Source organism: Ostrinia furnacalis, unplaced genomic scaffold, assembly GCF_004193835.3.
Source record: "Ostrinia furnacalis isolate ACB-3 unplaced genomic scaffold, ASM419383v2 OfSCF2036, whole genome shotgun sequence".
NCBI classification, from domain to species: Eukaryota; Metazoa; Arthropoda; class Insecta; order Lepidoptera; family Crambidae; genus Ostrinia; species Ostrinia furnacalis.
In genome coordinates, this window is record NW_021132275.1 from 260,375 (window position 1) to 281,464 (window position 21,090).

At 43.0% G+C, this 21,090-nt stretch overlaps 1 protein-coding gene across 1 annotated transcript in view; it reads right to left on the reverse strand.

The window, feature by feature from the left end:
* The window catches only part of pcm (5'-3' exoribonuclease pacman), a 63,197-nt gene that overhangs the window by 13,497 nt on the left and 28,610 nt on the right, over nucleotides 1–21,090 (reverse strand). Inside the window, exons 15-25 of the mRNA XM_028306538.1 lie at nucleotides 19,860–20,029; nucleotides 19,248–19,397; nucleotides 19,094–19,161; nucleotides 18,107–18,321; nucleotides 15,562–15,691; nucleotides 12,603–12,730; nucleotides 10,293–10,474; nucleotides 9,551–9,749; nucleotides 4,391–4,582; nucleotides 3,810–3,877; nucleotides 3,147–3,302 (exon numbers count right to left, since the gene is read on the reverse strand). Coding sequence (XP_028162339.1) covers nucleotides 3,147–3,302; nucleotides 3,810–3,877; nucleotides 4,391–4,582; nucleotides 9,551–9,749; nucleotides 10,293–10,474; nucleotides 12,603–12,730; nucleotides 15,562–15,691; nucleotides 18,107–18,321; nucleotides 19,094–19,161; nucleotides 19,248–19,397; nucleotides 19,860–20,029 — 1,658 coding nt within the window. The remainder of the gene's footprint in view (nucleotides 1–3,146; nucleotides 3,303–3,809; nucleotides 3,878–4,390; nucleotides 4,583–9,550; nucleotides 9,750–10,292; nucleotides 10,475–12,602; nucleotides 12,731–15,561; nucleotides 15,692–18,106; nucleotides 18,322–19,093; nucleotides 19,162–19,247; nucleotides 19,398–19,859; nucleotides 20,030–21,090) is intronic.

Here is a 21,090-nt window from a genome sequence, read left to right on the forward strand (position 1 = left end):
GCTAGTGAACGCGGAGTGGTGTCCGTCTTCCCTGCAGAGTAGTGTGGGCGATTGCGTGATGTGGTTATTAAACTTTTGTTTTGTCCTGTCATCCGCTTTGCACTGGTGGGGTCGAACCAACTTCGAACTCCTTCCATATTCTTCTGATTAATTTTATTGCGGGTCCAATGACAGTTCAACTTTCTCCCGGGACAAACTTGACCTTCACTGGTTGGGTTTTTATTGGCGCACAAGCTGTAGATTCTGGCTACACAAGAGTTGCAGCGGTGGGAACGAGAGCTGGGAATAGTCCCGTACCTATAGCTAGCGAACGCGGAGTGGTGTCCGTCTTCCCTGCGTAGTAGCGTGGGCGGCTGCGTGATGTGGTAGGAAAGCGACGGAGACGCGACCGCGACCACAAAGATGAGCAGTTTACGCCCTCCGTGAATGCGAATGTGACTCAGACTGCATTTTTATGTGCCATCATTACCGTAGCTAGCGAACGCGGAGTGGTGTCCGTCTTCCCTGAGTAGCAGCGTAGGCGGCTGCGTGCTGTGGTAGGAGGGCGACGACGGCGCGACCGCAACCACAAAGTAGCACAGCTTGCGACCGTATGAGTCTGCATCTCTACTACCAGATCAAGTTAACTACGCACCTCACTGGAATGCGACTCCGTACCAGAGCGTCGATGTGACGTCACAGCTGTCAGGTGCGCAGTTAACTCGGCCAACAGGCCTAAGATGCGTGCCGTGATAACTTTTATCGACGTCAAAATGTACGGGCAAAATCGATAAAATGGCGTGATAACCGCTTATCGCGGCATGCATCTTAGGCCTACAGGTATTATGTGCTATCATTACCTATAGCTAGCGAACGCGGAGTGGTGTCCGTCTTCCCTGAGTAGCAGCTTAGGCGGCTGCGTGATGTGGTAGGAGGGCGACGACGGCGCGACCGCAACCATAAAGTAACAAAGCTTGCGACCGTATGAGTCTGATCTCTATGTGCCATGATTGTTACCTATGCGGGACTATTCCTACCTCTCGTTCGCACCGCTGCAACTCCTGTGTAACCAGGATTTAGAGCCATTTGTTTCGGGGGGAAAGTTAAATTATCATTGTTACCTCATCATTTCAGCCATAGGACGTCCACCGCTGAACATAGGCCTCCCCTAATGCTTTCCACGTTGATCGACTGGTAGCAGCCTGCATCCAGCGCTTCCCTGCTACCTTTACGATGTCGTCAGTCCACCTTGTAGGTGGACGTCACACGCTGCGTTTTCCGGTACGCGGCCTCCATTCCAGAACCTTGCTGTCCCATCGGCCGTCAGTTCTGCGTACTATATGCCCTGCCCGTTGCCACTTCAGCTTGCTAATCCGTCATTGCTACCTATAGCTAGCGAACGCGGAGTGGTGTCCGTCTTCCCTCCGAAATAGCGTGGGCGGTTGCGTGATGTGGTAGGATGGTGACGGCGGCACGGCCGCAACCACAGAGTAGCACAGCTTGCGCCCGTATGAGTCTGCATCTCTACTACCCGCTGGAGTTAACTGCGCACCTCGCTGGAATACGACTCCGTACCAGAGCGTCGATGTGACGTCACAGCTGCCAGGTGCGCAGTTAACTCGGCCAGCAGGCCTAAGATGCGCGCCGTGATAACTTTTATCGACGTCAAAATGTACGGGCAAAATCGATAAAATGGCGTGATAACCGCTTATCGCGGCGCGCATCTTAGGCCTACAGGTATTATGTGCTATCATTACCTATAGCTAGCGAACGCGGAGTGGTGTCCGTCTTCCCTGCGTAGTAGCGTGGGCGGTTGCGTGATGTGGTAGGAAGGTGACGGCGGTGCGACCGCGACCACAAAGTAGCACAGCTTGCGCCCGTATGAGTCTGCATCTCTGCTAACCGATCGAACTAAAGGCGCACCTCGCTGGAATGCGACTCCGTACCAGAGCGTCGATGTGACGTCACAACTGCCAAGTGCACAATTAGCTCGACCAGGTATTATGTGCTATCATGTAATTGCTTAATAATGAATAATAAATAAATAAAATAAATAAAAATAAAAAATAAAAAATAAATAAATCTTTGGACAATTTCACACAGCGCCAGCTAGCCCCAAAGTAAGCAACTTAATGCTTGTGTTATGGGTGCTAGCTTAACGGATATACTACTTTTATACTTTTTTTTTTAAATACATACATATTATACATAGTCACACCCAGACCCGTCACAGAAATTAAAATTCATCATTTCAATTTCTGCCCGGCCGGGAATCGAACCCGGGACCTCTCGGAATAGTAGTCCGTTCTGAACCACTACACCAAACGGCCGACAATAAAATAAATAAAATAAATAAATAAATAAATTACCTATAGCTAGCAAACGCGGAGTGGTGTCCGTCTTCCCTGCGTAGTAGCGTGGGCGGCTGCGTGATGTGGTAGGAGGGCGACGGCGGCGCGGCCGCAACCACAAAGTAGCACAGCCTGCGACCGTATGAGTCTGCATCACTGCTAACCTATCGAACTAACTGCGCACCTCGCTGGAATGCGACTCCGTACCAGAGCGTCGATGTGACGTCACAGCTGCCAGGTGCGCAGTTAACTCGGCCAGCAGGCCTAAGATGCGCGCCGTGATAACTTTTATCGACGTCAAAATGTACGGGCAAAATCGATAAAATGGCGTGATAACCGCTTATCGCGGCGTGCATCTTAGGCCTACAGGTATTATGTGCTATCATTACCAAAGACGGACACCACTCCGCGTTCGCTAGCTATAGCTAGCGAACGCGGAGTGGTGTCCGTCTTTCCTCCGAAGTAGCGTGGGAGGTTGCGTGATGTGGTAGGATGGCGACGGAGGCGCGACCGCGACCACAAAGTAGCACAGCTTGCGACCGTATGAGTCTGATCTCTATGTGCCATGATTGTTACCTATGCGGGACTATTCCCACCTCTCGTTCGCACCGCTGCAACTCCTGTGTAGCTAGGCTAGGATCTAGAGCTTAACCGCGAATAAAAACCCATTTGCTTCGGAGCAGTTTAATTGTTATTGTTACCTATAGCTAGCGAACGCGGAGTGGTGTCCATCTTCCCTGATTGTGATTGATTGTGACTTATAATGGGACTTATCTTACCACACTTTCCCACCACTGCAATCCCTGTATTTTTTACCTATAGCTAGCGAACGCGGAGTGGTGTCCATCTTCTCTCCGAAGTAGCGTGGGCGGCTGCGTGATGTGGTAGGATGGTGACGGCGGCGCGGCCGTGACTACGGAGTTACGCAGCTTGCGCCCGTACGAAATGTTCAACATGTTTGTTGGCAGCATTCTGGGAACAATATACATTAATTAAAAGGGGTTTTAAATCATGATTTATGAAGACAGCATGACTTAGGCCAGCTCTTTAAGATTAAGAAGACACTCAAGTACTCAACACATCTGCTTATAGTCTGGCAACTGATTGCAAAAAAAGAACCCCAAAAAAAGGGGTTTTAAAGCACTTACGCCCGTATTCACAAATGATGCTTGCTTAGGTGAAGCAGAAAATCGAACGCACAGTGTTGAATAGAGCTCTGTGATTGGTTCGTGTGTCACCCTGTGCGTCCACGCACACTGTGAGACCTCATAGTAATGTTTGTGAATACGGGCGTTATACACGTGAATCGAGACACAATATAAGTCAATTATTTCCGCAGCTCATGTGACCGCTTAGGGTTTGATAGGCACTTTTAGACGTGACATTTGCATTAACCTACAAACTGCTCTCAAACACATATTTTTAACCCTAAATACCCAATAATAGTTTTAAAATCTGAAAAAGATTTGTATTACTAACCTGTAAAATCGCGCTTCATCAAATAATTCTTCGTGCATACCGCCTGGGAATGGTTCGTCGAACATTACCTGTGAAATTTTTAAATAATTAGCCATGATTTTGATTCTCAGGTAACTAATTCATGAAATATCGTCGAATAGGCTCTATCAGAGTTTCAGATTATAATTTTCAAACGCATATTGTGCGAGGTATAGTTTCTTCGACAGTTACAAGCTGCGACTGCATAGCAAACTACAGTATTCTAAGTACATGGAACCACTCGAGCAGTTGTGAGCTCCAGTATTTATCAATGTCAGCTTCAAACTATTGACTATGACTGCAAGCGGTCCATGTATGTTTATTACAAGCTAACTGTTCGTGTATAGCGGGCATTTCAGTAGTACCAGGTGAGAGAGAAGGGTTTTAAGTTTTTTATTTATTGAAAGAAACATACAGCTCTTTTATTTCATATGCAGAATTTTGTTAACATTAGCCAAAAAAGTTTCAATACTCAATCGTTTATTGCATAACCACATTAGCAAATTCCAACGTTAGTTTTTTAACAGCGAAGACCTACTAATAGGTTCGTAATAACTAAGTACCTGGTAGGTAGGCTCGGCATTGAGCCTATCAGACAGGCGCACAGTATTGGCGTTAGGCGGTGGATACACAGCGGTGACGGTACCGACTGCACCAGCTGGGACGCTAAGACCTCGCGCCACGCACACCACTCGGTCGTAAAGCTTGTAGTCCGCTGAAGGGTCCGGCTGGATGTTGCCTTCGTGGAGCTCCGCCTTTAGGGGAATAGTTAAAAAGATTGCGTGAATAGTCCATCTCGTGTTTCTACCGCTGCACCTATTGTGTAAAAAGAATCTACAGCTTGACTGCGAAAAACCCAGTATAGTATTTGACAGCAGAATCAATTGACGTACTTTTATGAACTGTCAAAAGAGACTCTTTTGTAGGGCAATAGCCTGATGAAGTCACTATTTTGCCAACTCAACTTGACAATTTTTTTACAATTACAAAGCAACCAAAAATTCTTATTTATAGTTGATTTAAATTATTTGGGTTTTTAAGACCAGCATGAAGTGTGTTTTTATTTTTATTTATTTTAAAAAGTTGTACTTTAGAACAGCTACTGGTGAAGCGCCCAATTCTTACAAAAAGAAAAAGTCTTTTTAACCACTTTGCTAAGATAATAATTATAATTATCTATTCAACACACTAATAAAATCTTAATTCGATATCACATATGACCAATGCACTTTATTCAATTACAAAAATAAAAAGAAACAGTTGATTACTTGACATTTGATATTCAACTCAAGTTACACAATGAGGGCTATCGTTTTAGCGCTCACCAGTTGCCGCCACTGTAGAGTAAGGTTCTGTCACTTGCTAGTAGCGAAGACAGTGGCGCCAACTGGTGAGCGCTAAAGTGGTAGGAGGACTATCGCATTTGCACTCATCAAGGTGGCGCCACTGTAGAGTAAGGTCCTGTCACTTGCTAGTAGCGAAGACAGTGGCGCCAACTGGTGAGCGCTAAAGTGGTAGGAGGACTATCGCATTTGCACTCATCAAGGTGGCGCCACTGTAGAGTAAGGTCCTGTCAATCGCCAGGGGTGCCAACTGTTAAGTATAAAAACGATAGCCCTCATTAAAAACAAATGACAAACCTTATACAGCAGGTTCCACTTGACCTGCAGCGTGACCTTCTTCTCTTTGTGCTTAAGGTCTTGCAGCTGCTTCTCCATCGACCCCCATAGAGCCTTCAGCTCCTCGGGCTCCAGGGCTTCGGAGCCGCACTCGCGGCGTACCGCGTTGTTGTGCGGCAGACTCTTCAACCAGTTCTGGACTTCGTTTGCTTTCTTTTGCCTGATGGAGAAGAGTGAAACATTAGGCACGGTATACATAGATCGTTTTGATCATATTTGACGTTCATAAGTGCCACTTGTGGTCTAAACTGAATAAATATTTTAGATTTATCTACATTCATAGCTGTGCATCTTATCATCTTTGCTGGTGTTTATGGTTTCTTTTCTGGGTTTTCTGGTTTACTTTCTGGTTTTTACATTTCATTTCAGTCAGCGGTCTGATATCAAACTGTAGGTAGAATACAATATTTAAATGCAGTTGCATTTAAATATTGTATTCTACCTACAGTCACTATTATCTAAAACATGCAGTTGATATGCTGGATTCCTGGCTTGAATTAAATTCTTATATCTACATTCAATTCATTTTTTTTGTTTTTTAGACTTTAGTCGATACTACGCTTCCACGCAATCTATGCACATGTCGTGGCAGCTTTTAATTAAGGCTACACTATAAACACGTATTGTTTTCAATGTTTTTTTTTCTGTTAATTGTGTATGTCTTGTTAGCTGTCCTTAAATAAATAAATAAATTTTGATTTTTGTTTCATCTACGAAGACGCGCCCAACCAATTTTTGGTCGAATTGGTTGGAAGCGCGGGGTGCAGGGAGTTTGATCCGAGCAATCCGAGCGTCATTATTGTAGTGTGCGTGTACTCATGGATAATTTAGCGTGTACCTATAACACACAAACATTCGCGGAAGAATAGTGCGTCGTGTCTTCGTGGATGAAACGATTTATAAGAACTAAGTAAGATGGCAAAGGAGTTTGGATTCATTTAACGCAAGGCTAAAATTGTTTATGTGACAGATCGTGGTGACCGAATGACTTTCTAAAGTTCCCTTCCCACGCTTATAAAAGACAATGTCACTATTTTGTTGCAATTTCTTACAAAACTTGCGCGCAAAAAACAAATCCAGTATGAAAAATCATCAAACTTCTAATTCTCGTAACTCAGTTCAGACTGAGTTTAGAGGTATACATGCCATAGTAAGTTTGGTTTATTAAACTATTTTGTAATCAAAAAACAAAGTTTTGGTCGATGGCCGCGCGAAAAAAAAAAGACGCCACCTTCCATACAAAATCTGGCATTGCCATTTTTTATACGGACCTACGATAGTTTAGCTATTTTATTTTTTTATTTAGATTTGAGGACAGTATTGCACGCGTGAACTTTTCTGCCCCAACGACAATCAGCTCTACGAGCTTTGTGCCTGCCACTTACGTTTGGCTATTGCGGGCTATTGCGGGCTATGGCGATGAGTTTGGTTTTCCTACGGATCTCAATTCTGCTTAGTCCAACCACTCACCCCATCTCGTTGGGCCACAGATCGCTCTCGAAGAATATGTCGCAGCCGAGGTTCCTGGCCAGCGTGTCGAATAGGTCTGGATACTGCATCGCGTAAGACTTCACGAGCGCGATGCAGCGGTCAGAATATCAATACAGTCACCCGTTGGACGACAGATGACATCCATTGCTGTAGGCCTAGGATGCGCGCCGCAATGAGCGGTTATCACGCCATTTTATCGATGCCCATACATTTTGTCATCGATAAGAGTATATCAAGGCGTGCATCCTAGCCCAATGGACACCAAAAGACGTCCATTGCTGGACAAAGGCCTCCCAAAAGGATTTAAACAATGACCGGGCTGCGCTGCCCGCATTGAGGTACTTCCCGCGACCTTCACCAGACACGTCGATCCAACTAGTGCGAGATATGCTTTACAAAATGTCTTCCAGTCTGTGGTCGCTCGTAAAAGTTTTTTGCCCCAAGGACAATCAGCTCTACGAGCATTGCCCGCCCACTGACACTGTTCTCCTTGCGGAACTCCTCAATTCTGCTTAATCTATAGTCTGGTCCGGGAGCACGTAGAATTTTGTCCAATGACCCCAAGCTACCCATCCTTATCGCTCGCGCGTAATTATATTACTGTCGCGACTGTGCAACGCGCGCCCGCAGTGAGTGTGCGAGCGCGACAGCAACATAATTACGCGCGACCGATAAGGATGGGTAGCTTGGGGTCATTGGACAAAATTCTACGTGCTCGCAGACCAGACTATAGTCCAACCACTCACCCCATCTCGTTGGGCCACAGGTCGCTCTCGAAGAATATGTCGCAGCCGAGGTTCCTGGCCAGCGTGTCGAATAGGTCTGGATACTGCATCGCGTACGACTTCACGAGCGCGATGCAGCGGTCAGAATACAGCCATGTGTTGGATACTTTGCAGCGGCGCGTGTAGCCGGATACCTCTTGATTCTGATAGAGAAAATATCTTAATTTACTATTTGCCAACCTAAGTTAATTACGAATCATTCGCCACACCGTATAACTTTAACCCTAGACGGATTAAAGTAGAAAGATGATGATACAAACGTTAAAATCTGGTCAAGTAAAAAAGCGCATATCTAGTGACCATTAAACAAGCGAATCACGTGACGCGAAAAGGCAGAGTTTCTACAAATTTTAGCCTTACGCCTTTGATTTAAGGTGCATAAAAATGTACTTGGTATGCTCGTGATTTTTTATGACTCCCGCGGATTACGTTAACAGGTTGACAGGGTGTTAGGTAAGGCGAGGAAACGAATCGATAACGGATCAAAACAAAACAACTGTGACATTTGAATCAACACTTTTTAGTTGTGAACTTAATAATCTACGATAGCTTTTGGCATCTAATCAAACAACCTATTGAAAATGGGTATACGAGTATATCTAATTCAAATTCAACTACAGTGTTTCATTCAGTGTCTCGAGTGACAGTAAAGTCTGTTCGCCGAGAGTTGATAAAAAAAAAATATCAGAGGTTCTAAACTCATTATAAATTACGGCCCGCTAATTATTTTTGTCGATATAATGAAAAAGTTGGTAGATTATTTGGCCTGGCCTTTTTTTGGCCTGGATTCTCGGCTCGGTTACAATTTAATTTTGGACTACCATTTATAAGAATGTTCTAAAAATACCAATTATCTACCAAAATCTACTAAACGATTTCGCACTACTAAATCATCGTTCTCTTTGCCTCAAATCTACCAAAAAAGTAGAAATCTACTAAAAGTGGTCACGCTGTGGCCGCCGCCGCTTGCCGGCCGGGGCGCTTGACGTCAGCTGCGTGGCTCGTACCATGGTACTCAGTGCGCGTTGTGACAAACGACGCCCGCCATACAGAATGCAATAATTAAGCGACAGCAGGCCTGGCTCACTCCGCGTGGTACATCCGATAATTACCTACAGCGAAGCGCCCCGCCGGCGGGTATTATATCAGTCGAGTGTCACGCGCTCGCCCGTCAGGACGCTGGCTTGCGTTTTAGTATGATTATAATTCTATGATCGAAGTATTATTTAAAAATGGACATAAAGAGAAAGAAATATTGTGCGGCGTTCGGGTGTTTAAATTCGAAAAGAAATTACCGGATTTATCTTTTTTTTTCGCTTCCCAAAGATGCTGAAAGGTATGTTGGCCATGTAGGTAATCAATAATAAAATTCTTAGGATAGTATAGGATTCTTTTTTTAATTATAATTATCTATTCAACACACTAATAAAATCTTAATTCGATATCACATAATATGACCAATGCACTTTATTCAATTACAAAAATTAAAAGAAACAGTTGATTACTTGACATTTGATATTCAACTCAAGTTACACAATGAGGGCTATCGTTTTAGCGCTCACCAGTTGCCGCCACTGTAGAGTAAGGTTCTGTCACTTGCTAGTAGCGAAGACAGTGGCGCCAACTGGTGAGCGCTAAAGTGGTAGGAGGACTATCGCATTTGCACTCATCAAGGTGGCGCCACTTTAGAGTAAGGTCCTGTCAATCGCCAGGGGTGCCAAATGTTAAGTATAAAAACGATAGCCCTCATTAAAAACAAATGACAAACCTTATACAGCAGGTTCCACTTGACCTGCAGCGTGACCTTTTTCTCCTTGTGCTTGAGGTCTTGCAGCTGCTTCTCCAGCGACCCCCATAGAGCCTTCAGCTCCTCGGGCTCCAGGGCTTCGGAGCCGCATTCGCGGCGCACCGCGTTGTTGTGCGGCAGACTCTTCAACCAGTTCTGGACTTCGTTCGCTTTCTTTTGCCTGATGGAGAAGGGTGAAATGTTACTAGGCATTTACTTAAACGCACGGTACTATACACGAATAATATACACGGTATAGGACGTAGGCGACGTAACATCGAAATCATTTTCCCAAAACCAACAGTCATGCGTCTTAGTGCCTTACGCAATGTACCGTCTGGTGTAGACCTAGCTAAAGCAGTTAGCATTTACCACTCACCCAGACCTGTTGATTCTGACATTTAAAAAAGGGCCGACCACCTTAAGGCGATGCAACGATCCGAGCCACGTGGTTATGTATTGTCATAAGTAATCCATAACATAGGGCTAGGATGCGTACCGTGACAAAATCTTATCGATTTTAGACGTCAATTTGTATGGGCTTATCGCGTAAAATCGATAAAATGGCGTGATAAACGTTTATCGTGTGGAAACACGTCATACGCATGAGCAGCTAAATAAAACCCGATTGTGGGGATCCGCGCGAGTTTTAGCGCAGAACCTGAGTGTCTCGAACGCAATGTGTTCTTGTGTGGACCCAGCTAAATCTGCATTAACCACTCACCCCATCTCGTTGGGCCACAGGTCGCTCTCGAAGAATATGTCGCAGCCGAGGTTCCTGGCCAGCGTGTCGAATAGGTCTGGATACTGCATCGCGTAAGACTTCACGAGCGCGATGCAGCGGTCGGAATACAGCCACGTGTTGGATACTTTGCAGCGGCGCGTGTAGCCGGATACCTCTTGATTCTGATAACGAAAAGATGCTTAATTTAGTAATAAAATTGACAACCTCAGTGAATTACGAATCATTCGTCACACCGTATAACTTTAACCCTAGACGGATTAAAGTAGAAAAATGATGATACAAACGTTAAAATCTGGTCAAGTAAAAAAGCGCATATCTAGTGACCATTAAACAGGCGAATCACGTGACGCGAAAAGGCAGTGTTTCTACAAATTTTAGCCTTACGCTTTTGATTTAAGGTGCATAAAAATGTACTTGGTATGCTCGTGATTTTTTATGACTCCCGCAGATTACGGTAACAGGTTGACAGGGTGTTCGACGAACGAATCAATAACGGATCAAAACGAAACAATTGTGACAGTTGAATCAATACTTTTTAGTTGTGAACTTGATAATCTACGATAGCTTTTGGAATCTAATCAAACAACCTATTGAAAATGGGTATACGAGTATATCTAATTCAAATTCAACTACAGTGTTTCATTCAGTGTCTCGAGTGACAGTAAAGTCTGTTCGCCGAGAGTTGATAAAAAAAAATATCAGAGGTTCTAAACTCGTTATAAATTACGGCCCGCTAATTATTTTTGTCGATATAATGAAAAAGTTGGTAGATTATTTGACCTGGCCTTTTTTTGGCCTGGATTCTCGGCTCGGTTACAATTGGGTATTTGACACCATATCCAAATAATTCTAAAGCACAACTTTTTTTAAAAGACACTTCTTTCTGGTCTTAAAAACTTAATTAATTTTTAATTATCTGTAAATAACGATTTTTCGATGCATTATAATTGAAAAAAGTAGTTTCATTGAGTTGATAAAATTGTGACGTCACATGCCAGTATTGCCGTACAAAATCTATGGGAGAGTGTCGTTTTGACAGTTTTAAAAAGTACGTCAATCGATTGGTGGTGTCAAATACCCTATTTAATTTTGGACTACCATTTATAAGAATGTTCTAAAATACCAATTATCTACCAAAATCTACTAAACGATTTCGCACTACTAAATCATCGTTCTCTTTGCCTTAAATCTATCAAAAAAGTAGAAATCAACTAAAAGTGGTCACGCTGTGGCCGCCGCCGCCCACCGGCCGGGGCGCTTGACGACAGCTGCGTGGCTCGTACCATGGTACTCATTGCGCGTTGTGACAAACGACGCCCGCCATACAGAATGCGATAATTAAGCGACAGTCGCTATTGCAAGACATTTCATAATACACTCGACATCAAATAAATCGCACCTCCCGCAACAAGTATTTTCAAACGTATGCATCCCCACTTCCCACCAATATTGGCACCATTTAAAAGCCTAGTTCTAACCTTCATTTCATTAAAGGAAAGGTTTTTACCCCAAAAATGTGTCTTTAGAAGGATCCAGAGTCACTTCTTCAAAAAATAGGTAGTTACGCTTGAGCCAAGTTTTATGGCTATAATAATAATAAAAAAAATAATAATAAAAACCTTTATTCAACCAAGTTAACAACTTAGACAACATTGCCAGTGGTCCCCAAACTAGGTAACACCTGTCTCTTGGGGACTGGAGTACGAGGCTTGAAGTTAAATGGCGTTGTAAATGCACTTTATACTAGTAACAAAAAATAAGTAAATATTAAACACAATTTAAGTTTGAATTTAAGTTTGAAAAGCCACCTATGCCATCGCAAACACAGAAAAAACCCAATAATATGCCCAATAAGAAAGTCTTTACTTTATGTGTAGGAGACTAGGACTATAAAACTGTTAAGTTGGGATTAATCGCTATCCATCTGTTAATGAAGACACGTGAGATCATTATTTGGTTTTATAACCATAAAAATTGGTCTAATTGATCCCATAGGTGGGTCCAAAGTGAGGTATTTTTTCAAGTCACATTCATGGTATATGTTAATCATTTATTAAGAAATTAAATATGTTTTTCTGTAAGGATATTTATTGGGCTTTTAAATGACACCAATATTGTTGGGGTACCATGATTGTGTCAGAAGAGAATCGTTAAAGTTCGCGTCGCGGAAGGTGCGGTTTATTTGATGTTGAGTATATTTATCAACTCTCGGCGAACAGACTAGTCCAAATTCAACTACAGTGTTTCATTCAGTTTCTCGAGTGACAGTAGACAAGATAAAGTGAGTACCTTCTTGTTGAACTTGAGGTTGAGGCCGATGTTGGTCTTGCCGAGCTGCTCCGTGGGCAGGTCGTGGCGCTCGCCCGCCACCACCAGCACCGAGCCCGTCACGCGCGACAGCATCTGTGTGGATATACCTGCAACAAACACGTTGGAAATGAGCTTCAGTGGCGTTGTTAAGAGCGTTGTAGCAAAAAGTTGGCGTTCGAATTTTAGGTTTTTATTGCTTGACGTCGCGGAGTGAGTGCGCAAACTGCATTTATCTGTACAATTTCAACGCTGCGTCGACTAAACGATCTTAATCCGTAGTTGTATCATACCTAAGACAGTAGTACATCATACATAATAATAAAGAAATAATGTATAATTTACCTATTTGATTTTTTCTCAGATCAGACTTTTAGCAAAATCAAGTTACGTAATTAATGTATTTTTTACACTAGTAAATCCCGCGACAAGTTTTTAATCTTTAAATTGAGTAAAGTAATAAGTTGATGGGTTTGGTACATCCGATAATTACCTACAGCGAAGCGCCCCGCCGGCGGGTATTATATCAGTCGAGTGTCACGCGCTCGCCCGTCAGGACGCTGGCTTGCGTTTTAGTATGATTATAATTCTATGATCGAAGTATTATTTAAAAATGGACATAAAGAGAAAGAAATATTGTGCGGCGTTCGGGTGTTTAAATTCGAAAAGAAATTACCGGATTTATCTTTTTTTTTCGCTTCCCAAAGATGCTGAAAGGTATGTTGGCCATGTAGGTAATCAATAATAAAATTCTTAGGATAGTATAGGATTCTTTTTTGTCTGTAATAGTATGTTTTTATTTATTTGTCTTATGTTAAAATAGGTAGGTATGAATGAAGACATTGTAATAGAACAAGTTTTTTTAATCCTAATTAGGTATATTTGAAATGTTATTTTTACTTACCTACATACGTACCTCATTACAAATAAGTAGATTAATTATTTTTTCACTAGACAGCAACCCTAACAGCGTAAGAAGAGTTCAGAGGCACGCGATAGAAAGAGACAAAACTTGTAGGTGAATAAAATTGTAGGTACGTAGTGCTGTGCGAGCTGAATTCCACTGTATCGCGTCGCAGCAAGACTCGCATTTATTTAAATCGTCGTGCGGAGTAATCCTTCTGTACCTGTACTATTACTTATTCTGTGGCGACAGTCGCTATTGCAAGACATTTCATAATATTTATCAACTCTCGGCGAACAGACTAGTCCAAATTCAACTACAGTGTTTCATTCAGTTTCTCGAGTGACAGTAGATAAGTTAGAGTGAGTACCTTCTTGTTGAACTTGAGGTTGAGGCCGATGTTGGTCTTGCCGATCTGCTCCGTGGGCAGGTCGTGGCGCTCGCCCGCCACCACCAGCACCGAGCCCGTCACGCGCGACAGCATCTGTGTGGATATACCTGCGACAACCACGTTGGAAATGAGCTTCAGTGCCGTTGTTAAGAAGTAACAGAAGTCCGGTCGACGAGCAGATAGAATAGGCTAGTTTCCTAAAAAATTTTTTTAGTCCGTCATGTTTAATATCAAAAAATATTGGACACATATATTTTTATTTGTCAATCTAACAAATAATTACATAGTTATGGTGCGTTGAAGTTCCGCACGACGTCACAACGTGCGGCACTTTTATGCACGCATTGACGTCACGGGCCTCTTCTTATGAACTTTGGCGCGCTTTATCTCTTTAAATTTTCATTAGTTTGAAAAAGTGAAAAATACGTGTAGAGTATTTTTTGATAAGTTAACTGACGGACTAATTAAAACTCTTGCTTTTTGACCCAAGAAACATCCCTATTTATTTCGTGCTCGCACACCCACTGCGGCCGCCCGTCGTACAATCGCGACAGCAATATAATTACGCGCGAGCGATAAGGATGGGTAGGGGTAGCTTGGGGTCATTGGGCGAAATTCTATGTGCTCAGCGACCGGACTTTATAAACGTTCTCGCTAGCGACTGACGTTTTACCACATAATTACGTCATGTATCACAACTTTTCAACTTTGGGCGCGCTTTATCGCCGTAAATTTTCATTGATTTGATAAAGCAAAAAATTTATATCGGTCTAATTAAAACTATTGCTTTTTTATCCATAAAACAAATTATCTATTGTAAAGATACAGGACAATCTATACTATGCCTGTGTCTTAAAAACCACTTCTTGTTTACCATTATGCTATACGATTAACGTTAATTTCCATCGAATACTTAAACTGTATTATAACTTACCGTTAACTCAAGTCAGTGCCTGAGGTATGGGACCGACACGGGAGGGTGTTTTTGGGACGTCAAACGTCAGCGAGACATCAAATGCGATTCAGATTCAGATTTGTATTCTCTGTCACGTCTTTTGTCAATGTCAACCCTCCTCTGCCGCTCCCATACCTCAGGCACTGACTGAATTAAGCGCTAGACGTATAATCACAGAATAATAATAAGTACAACGTACAGAAGTTTTACTTCGCGAAGGTATTTAAAAAAAATATGCTCAATGTCATTCACAATATGGTGTAATTTAGCTTGTCTCAAGAGTCAAGCACCATTTTGTTGACAAACGTCAGTGATCGGCACTGCGCCGAAGCTATAGGGCTGACTTCGGTAAAATGATGTGACGTGAGGTGCCAAACTGCGGAAAATAGCGGAGGAAATACATGATTTAGCATTCATTATCATGAATAATATTAACTACTTATTTACCTCTCAGTGTCTTGAAGCAACCTAAAAAAGTACATTCTGTGTTTTCATTATTATTTAGGCAGTTAAATACTGCACAGTATTTAGTACACCATTTTCTTCCATCATACACAAGAATACGCGTGCGTGAGTCAATGTTCGCTCGTATGTGAGGCCTTGTCGAATAGTATCCTGTAGGTGGGCCATCGTGCGTGTATTGTTTTCGATGTAAACTCGCGGAGATGAACAGGCCTGGTATAATACTTACCACACTGCGCAGCCGCGTGGTTGGCGCCTCGGTACGGCATGGCGGATGAATTCAGGACCGGCACGGGCTCCGGCCGCTCGGTCACTTGCACCTTCATTCGACCGTTGCGAACGCCCTCGGATTCCACCAACTGGTATAAGAAATAGAAATAATTTATTGACACAGAAAAACATATAACAAAGAAATGGTAGGTAACAAAACACTGCCAACAGGCGCTCAGCATTTATCGTGACCTGCTCGAAACGGCATGGCAAGAAGCTGGTCTTGTGTGAACGCCCCTGCTGTTGGAATGTATTGTACACATCCTTTGGAGGAAACACCGACTCATGATTCAGTGAAAGAAAAGGTAACTGTATGCGAATTCGGCATCTCTCAAAAGGGTGCGCAATACAAGATGGCTGAGAGACTACGTGCGCCGACAAATCTGTATCTATCGCGTGGCGCGGGTTATTTTATCGACCAAATTATCGACTAGTGACAATGATCTAGTAACTCACCGTCACCAAGCATCCGTAGTACTGTCCCTGCGTCAACAAGAACACTTTATCTCCAGGAGGATAGGCCTCCTGCGGCGTATGGAATCGCGAGGGTTGGGCCACCACGTGCGCCGACACATCGGTTACAACCGCGTGTCGCGCGTTATGTTATCGACTAAGTTATCGATATCGACTATAGTCTGGTCCGGGAGCACGTAGAATTTTGTCCAATGACCCCAAGCTATCCATCCTTATCGCTCGCGAGTAATTATGTTGCTGTCGCGCTCGCACACTCACTGCGGGCGCCCGTCCCACAGTCGCGACAGCAATATAATTACGCGCGAGCGATGAGGATGGGTAGCTTGGGGTCATTGGACAAAATTCTAGGGAGCACGTAGAATTTTGGACCAGACTATAATGAAAAACTCACCGTCGCCAAGCATCCGTAGTACTGTCCCTGCGTCAACATTAACACTTTATCTCCAGGCCGATAAGCCTCCTGCGGCGTATGGAATCGTGAGGGTTGTGCCACCACATGCGCCGACACATCGGTTACTACCGCGTGTCGCGCGTTATGTTATCGACTAAGTTATCGATATCGACTATAGTCTGGTCCGGGAGCACGTAGAATTTTGTCCAATGACCCCAAGCTATCCATCCTTATCGCTCGCGAGTAATTATGTTGCTGTCGCGCTCGCACACTCACTGCGGGCGCCCGTCCCACAGTCGCGACAGCAATATAATTACGCGCGAGCGATGAGGATGGGTAGCTTGGGGTCATTGGACAAAATTCTAGGGAGCACGTAGAATTTTGGACCAGACTATAATGAAAAACTCACCGTCGCCAAGCATCCGTAGTACTGTCCCTGCGTCAACATTAACACTTTATCTCCAGGCCGATAAGCCTCCTGCGGCGTATGGAATCGTGAGGGTTGTGCCACCACATGCGCCGACACATCGGTTACTACCGCGTGTCGCGCGTTATGTTATCGACTAAGTTATCGATATCGACTATAGTCTGGTCCGGGAGCACGTAGAATTTTGTCCAATGACCCCAAGCTATCCATCCTTATCGCTCGCGCGTAATTATGTTGCTGTCGCGCTCGCACACTCACTGCGGGCGCCCGTCGCACAGTCGCGACAGCAATATAATTACGCGCGAGTGATAAGGATGGGTAGCTTGGGGTCATTGGACAAAATTCTAGGGAGCACGTAGAATTTTGGACCAGACTATAATGAAAAACTCACCGTCGCCAAGCATCCGTAGTACTGTCCCTGCGTCAACAAGAACACTTTATCCCCAGGCGGGTAGGCCTCCTGCGGCGTGTGGAATCGCGAGGGTTGGGCGACCACATGGGCCGACACATCGGTGACGACCGCGTATCGCACGTTATGTTATCGACTAAGTTACCGATATCGACTATAGTCTGGTCCGGGAGCACGTAGAATTTTGTCCAATGACCCCAAGCTATCCATCCTTATCGCTCGCGCGTAATTATGTTGCTGTCGCGCTCGCACACTCACTGCGGGCGCCCGTCCCACAGTCGCGACAGCAATATAATTACGCGCGAGCGATAAGGATGGGTAGCTTGGGGTCATTGGACAAAATTCTAGGGAGCACGTAGAATTTTGGACCAGACTATAATGAAAAACTCACCGTCGCCAAGCATCCGTAGTACTGTCCCTGCGTCAACATTAACACTTTATCTCCAGGCCGATAAGCCTCCTGCGGCGTATGGAATCGTGAGGGTTGTGCCACCACATGCGCCGACACATCGGTTACTACCGCGTGTCGCGCGTTATGTTATCGACTAAGTTATCGATATCGACTATAGTCTGGTCCGGGAGCACGTAGAATTTTGGACCAGACTATAATGAAAAACTCACCGTCGCCAAGCATCCATAGTACTGTCCCTGCGTCAACAAAAACACTTTATCCCCAGGAGGATAAGCCTCCTGCGGCGTGTGGAAGCGCAAAAGCTGCGCCCATCATGCTCCGACACAACTGTCACTACCGCGTGTCGCACGTTATGTTAATGAGTAAATTATCGATATCGACTAATGCTCACCGTCGCCAAGCATCCATAGTACTGTCCCTGCGTCAACAAGAACACCTTGTCTCCAGGAGGATAAGCCTCCTGCGGCGTGTGGAATCGCGAAGTTTGCGCTACCACATGCGCCGACACATCAGTTACTACCGCGTGTCGCGCGTACCCGCACGCTACGGAACACCATTCCGGTTCGCGAACCATTGCCACGTTGTCTTGGATCATGTATTTGTAACCTGCGAGCAAGATTTGGTTGGAATACATCATTATTATTTCATTTTAAACTATTATGTTGCATTTCTATATATATAAAAGAAAGTCGTGTTAGTTACTTCGCTTATAACTCAAGAACGGCTAAACCGATTTAGCTGAAAATTGTCATGGAGGTAGTTTAGAGCCAGGAGAAGGACATAGGATACTTTTTATCCCGTTCAAAATTAAAAAAAAGTCTGCTTATTTATTGCCATTAAGGCGGAACAAAGTTCGCCGGGTCAGCTAGTACGTAATAAAGAACACTACCAATTCTTTGAGAAAATAGACAATTTGACACCATTCCCCAATAATAATAAATCACAATTTTTCTAAAAAGACACTTCATTCTGGTCTTAAAAACTTAATGAATTTTAAATTAACTGTAAATTACGATTTTTGGTCGCATTGTAATTAAAAAAAGTAGTTTATTTGAGTTGACAAAATAGTGACGTCACTTGCTTGTAGTGCCATACAAAATCTATGGGAGAGTTTCGTTTTGACAGTTTTAAAAAGTACTTCAACCGACTGGTGGTGTCAACATGTCTAATAAGTATATTGAACCGTGCCGCGTCTGTGAAATTCAGTCACTCGGTTAATTTGTTGTCTCTTTCTAATTTATAACAGTTTTTGAGCATGTGCGTAGTCACTTTAAAAAAACTGGATAGAAAAGAAACAAAACAATGTTTTACTTAAAAACTTTTTTTTGAACTCAAATCAAATCCACATAATAAACAAACAAATAAATAAATGTCTCACCTTTTAGATTGACTGCGTGTATAATAATATCCACCGTTTCCAAATCGATACCAAGCCTATTCATATTGCTGTAAAAAAAACAAAAGCATAATGAAATCCTGAGACTTACTATTTTAATGGGATATAAGACTTAGGTGGTTAGTAAATAACATACTGCTCAATAATTGTGGACCGTTCCGAGATCCACTGCTTGTGTAGGTTGCCAAAGTTAGCTTCTGTAGTGTAGTTGGGGGCTCCATTCACGTTGTTGTTCTGTTTGTCCACATAATGCAAACGCATCTTTTCGTTTGACACCGATATTACTCTGAAAAAGATAATTATGGTTAAAGATATTGAAAGTTGTACAGTTATAGTGCTCAGGTAAATATAAAAGAAACGGTTTCTGAAATATGTTTACCGAGCACGTAACTTTTTGACAAGGCTATTTTTAAGGAAAATTTAATAATCTTCAAGAAATGCTTATTAACAAAGAAGCCATGTAGTTTCGATAGAGCAGAATGTGACCACTCTTGCCGTGGATGCCCTACTAAGAGGCGAGTAATATGCGATCATAACTCCATCCCATCTGGTCAGTGTGGGACTCCCATCAGATAAATCCTCCATTTCCCACTGCCAAATTAAAGGGTTTTTCTATATTATTAGAGACCAAAGTACGCATACAACAGTTTTTCTATCTGCATTACACATATTGTAAGATATGCGTTTTCAAAATGAAGCGAAAATCAATATGTTTACAAAGATCTACACAAATCACACAAATACTCACTTGGATCTCGTGAGATGTGGCCATCCGACCCAGATGACCTTGCCCAGCAACTCCTGGGCGACCTTCTCCAGGCTGTCGTCTACGTCGGGCTCCCTGACGATGGTCACGATCAGGCTCTCATTCCGCGACGGCTGATCGAATACCTTCACTTTGCATTTTTTTATGCTGCTCTGGAAACAATAATAGTAACAAATGTTCAAAATCAAATAAATTTATTTGCTTAAAACATGGTGATGTTTTAGAGGAGCAGAAGTTAAGGCTGGGCTAAAAAGCTTTTATATTGCTATATTATGCGCGACACGATAAAATCCAATGATGGTATTATATTACTAGCCGTGTGTCTCGCCTGTAGGGCAAGTAGCTACTTGCCTACAGGCGAGACACACGTAAAAAGTAAAACTTGGTGTATTTGTTATCAAGATATTGGAGGCCTGATTGACCGAAAAAGAAATGATACCGCGCTTTCCAAAGCGTGTTAAAGAAGGAAGGCGGTTCATATTATATCACAATTGAACCGCCTTCATATTGTGATATATGAACCATATAACACACCCCCTCCTGTAGCCTTATTCTAGTAACAAAACTTCAACGACAACAAATCGCTGAGTTGCGATCCTATCGAGTAATCGTTCTATCGAAATGACCCTTGTGAATACGGATTTAGAACTGTTTTTCAATGGGACGACTTCTGAACATCAGCGAGATTTTGACTGTGTCAAAATACATGAATTATAGTCTATCCAATATAGCTTGATTAGAATGACAGCTGACATCAAAAGTAACGACATAACTTTGTAGTAGCGATCAATGAGAGCTAAATATTGGCGGACAAGAAATAATTCACGTCTGACCTACAAACAATATTTTCGACGACAGTGCTTCTAATAAAAATGTTAATTTCGTGTATATGCAGCGTTAAATTACACCAATAAGTAGTAATTCGAAATTATAAAAATCAAGCTAGAGTATTAACGACGTCTCTACAAGGTTATCTCGAGTTACAAAAATGTTAGTGTTGGGACATATCGACAAATGTCATATTAAATTAAAACTATTTTTTAAACATATTTAACATTTTTTTTTCTAACTAATTTTTTAACATATTTAAGTCAAGTTATACGTTTTTCTAAATGTTCACTATTAAAAACCAAAAAACATTTCATTCTTAAATAATCAAACATCGGAAATCAATCACCGGTAATTTTTTGGGTATTCATAGCACCGTTGCTCT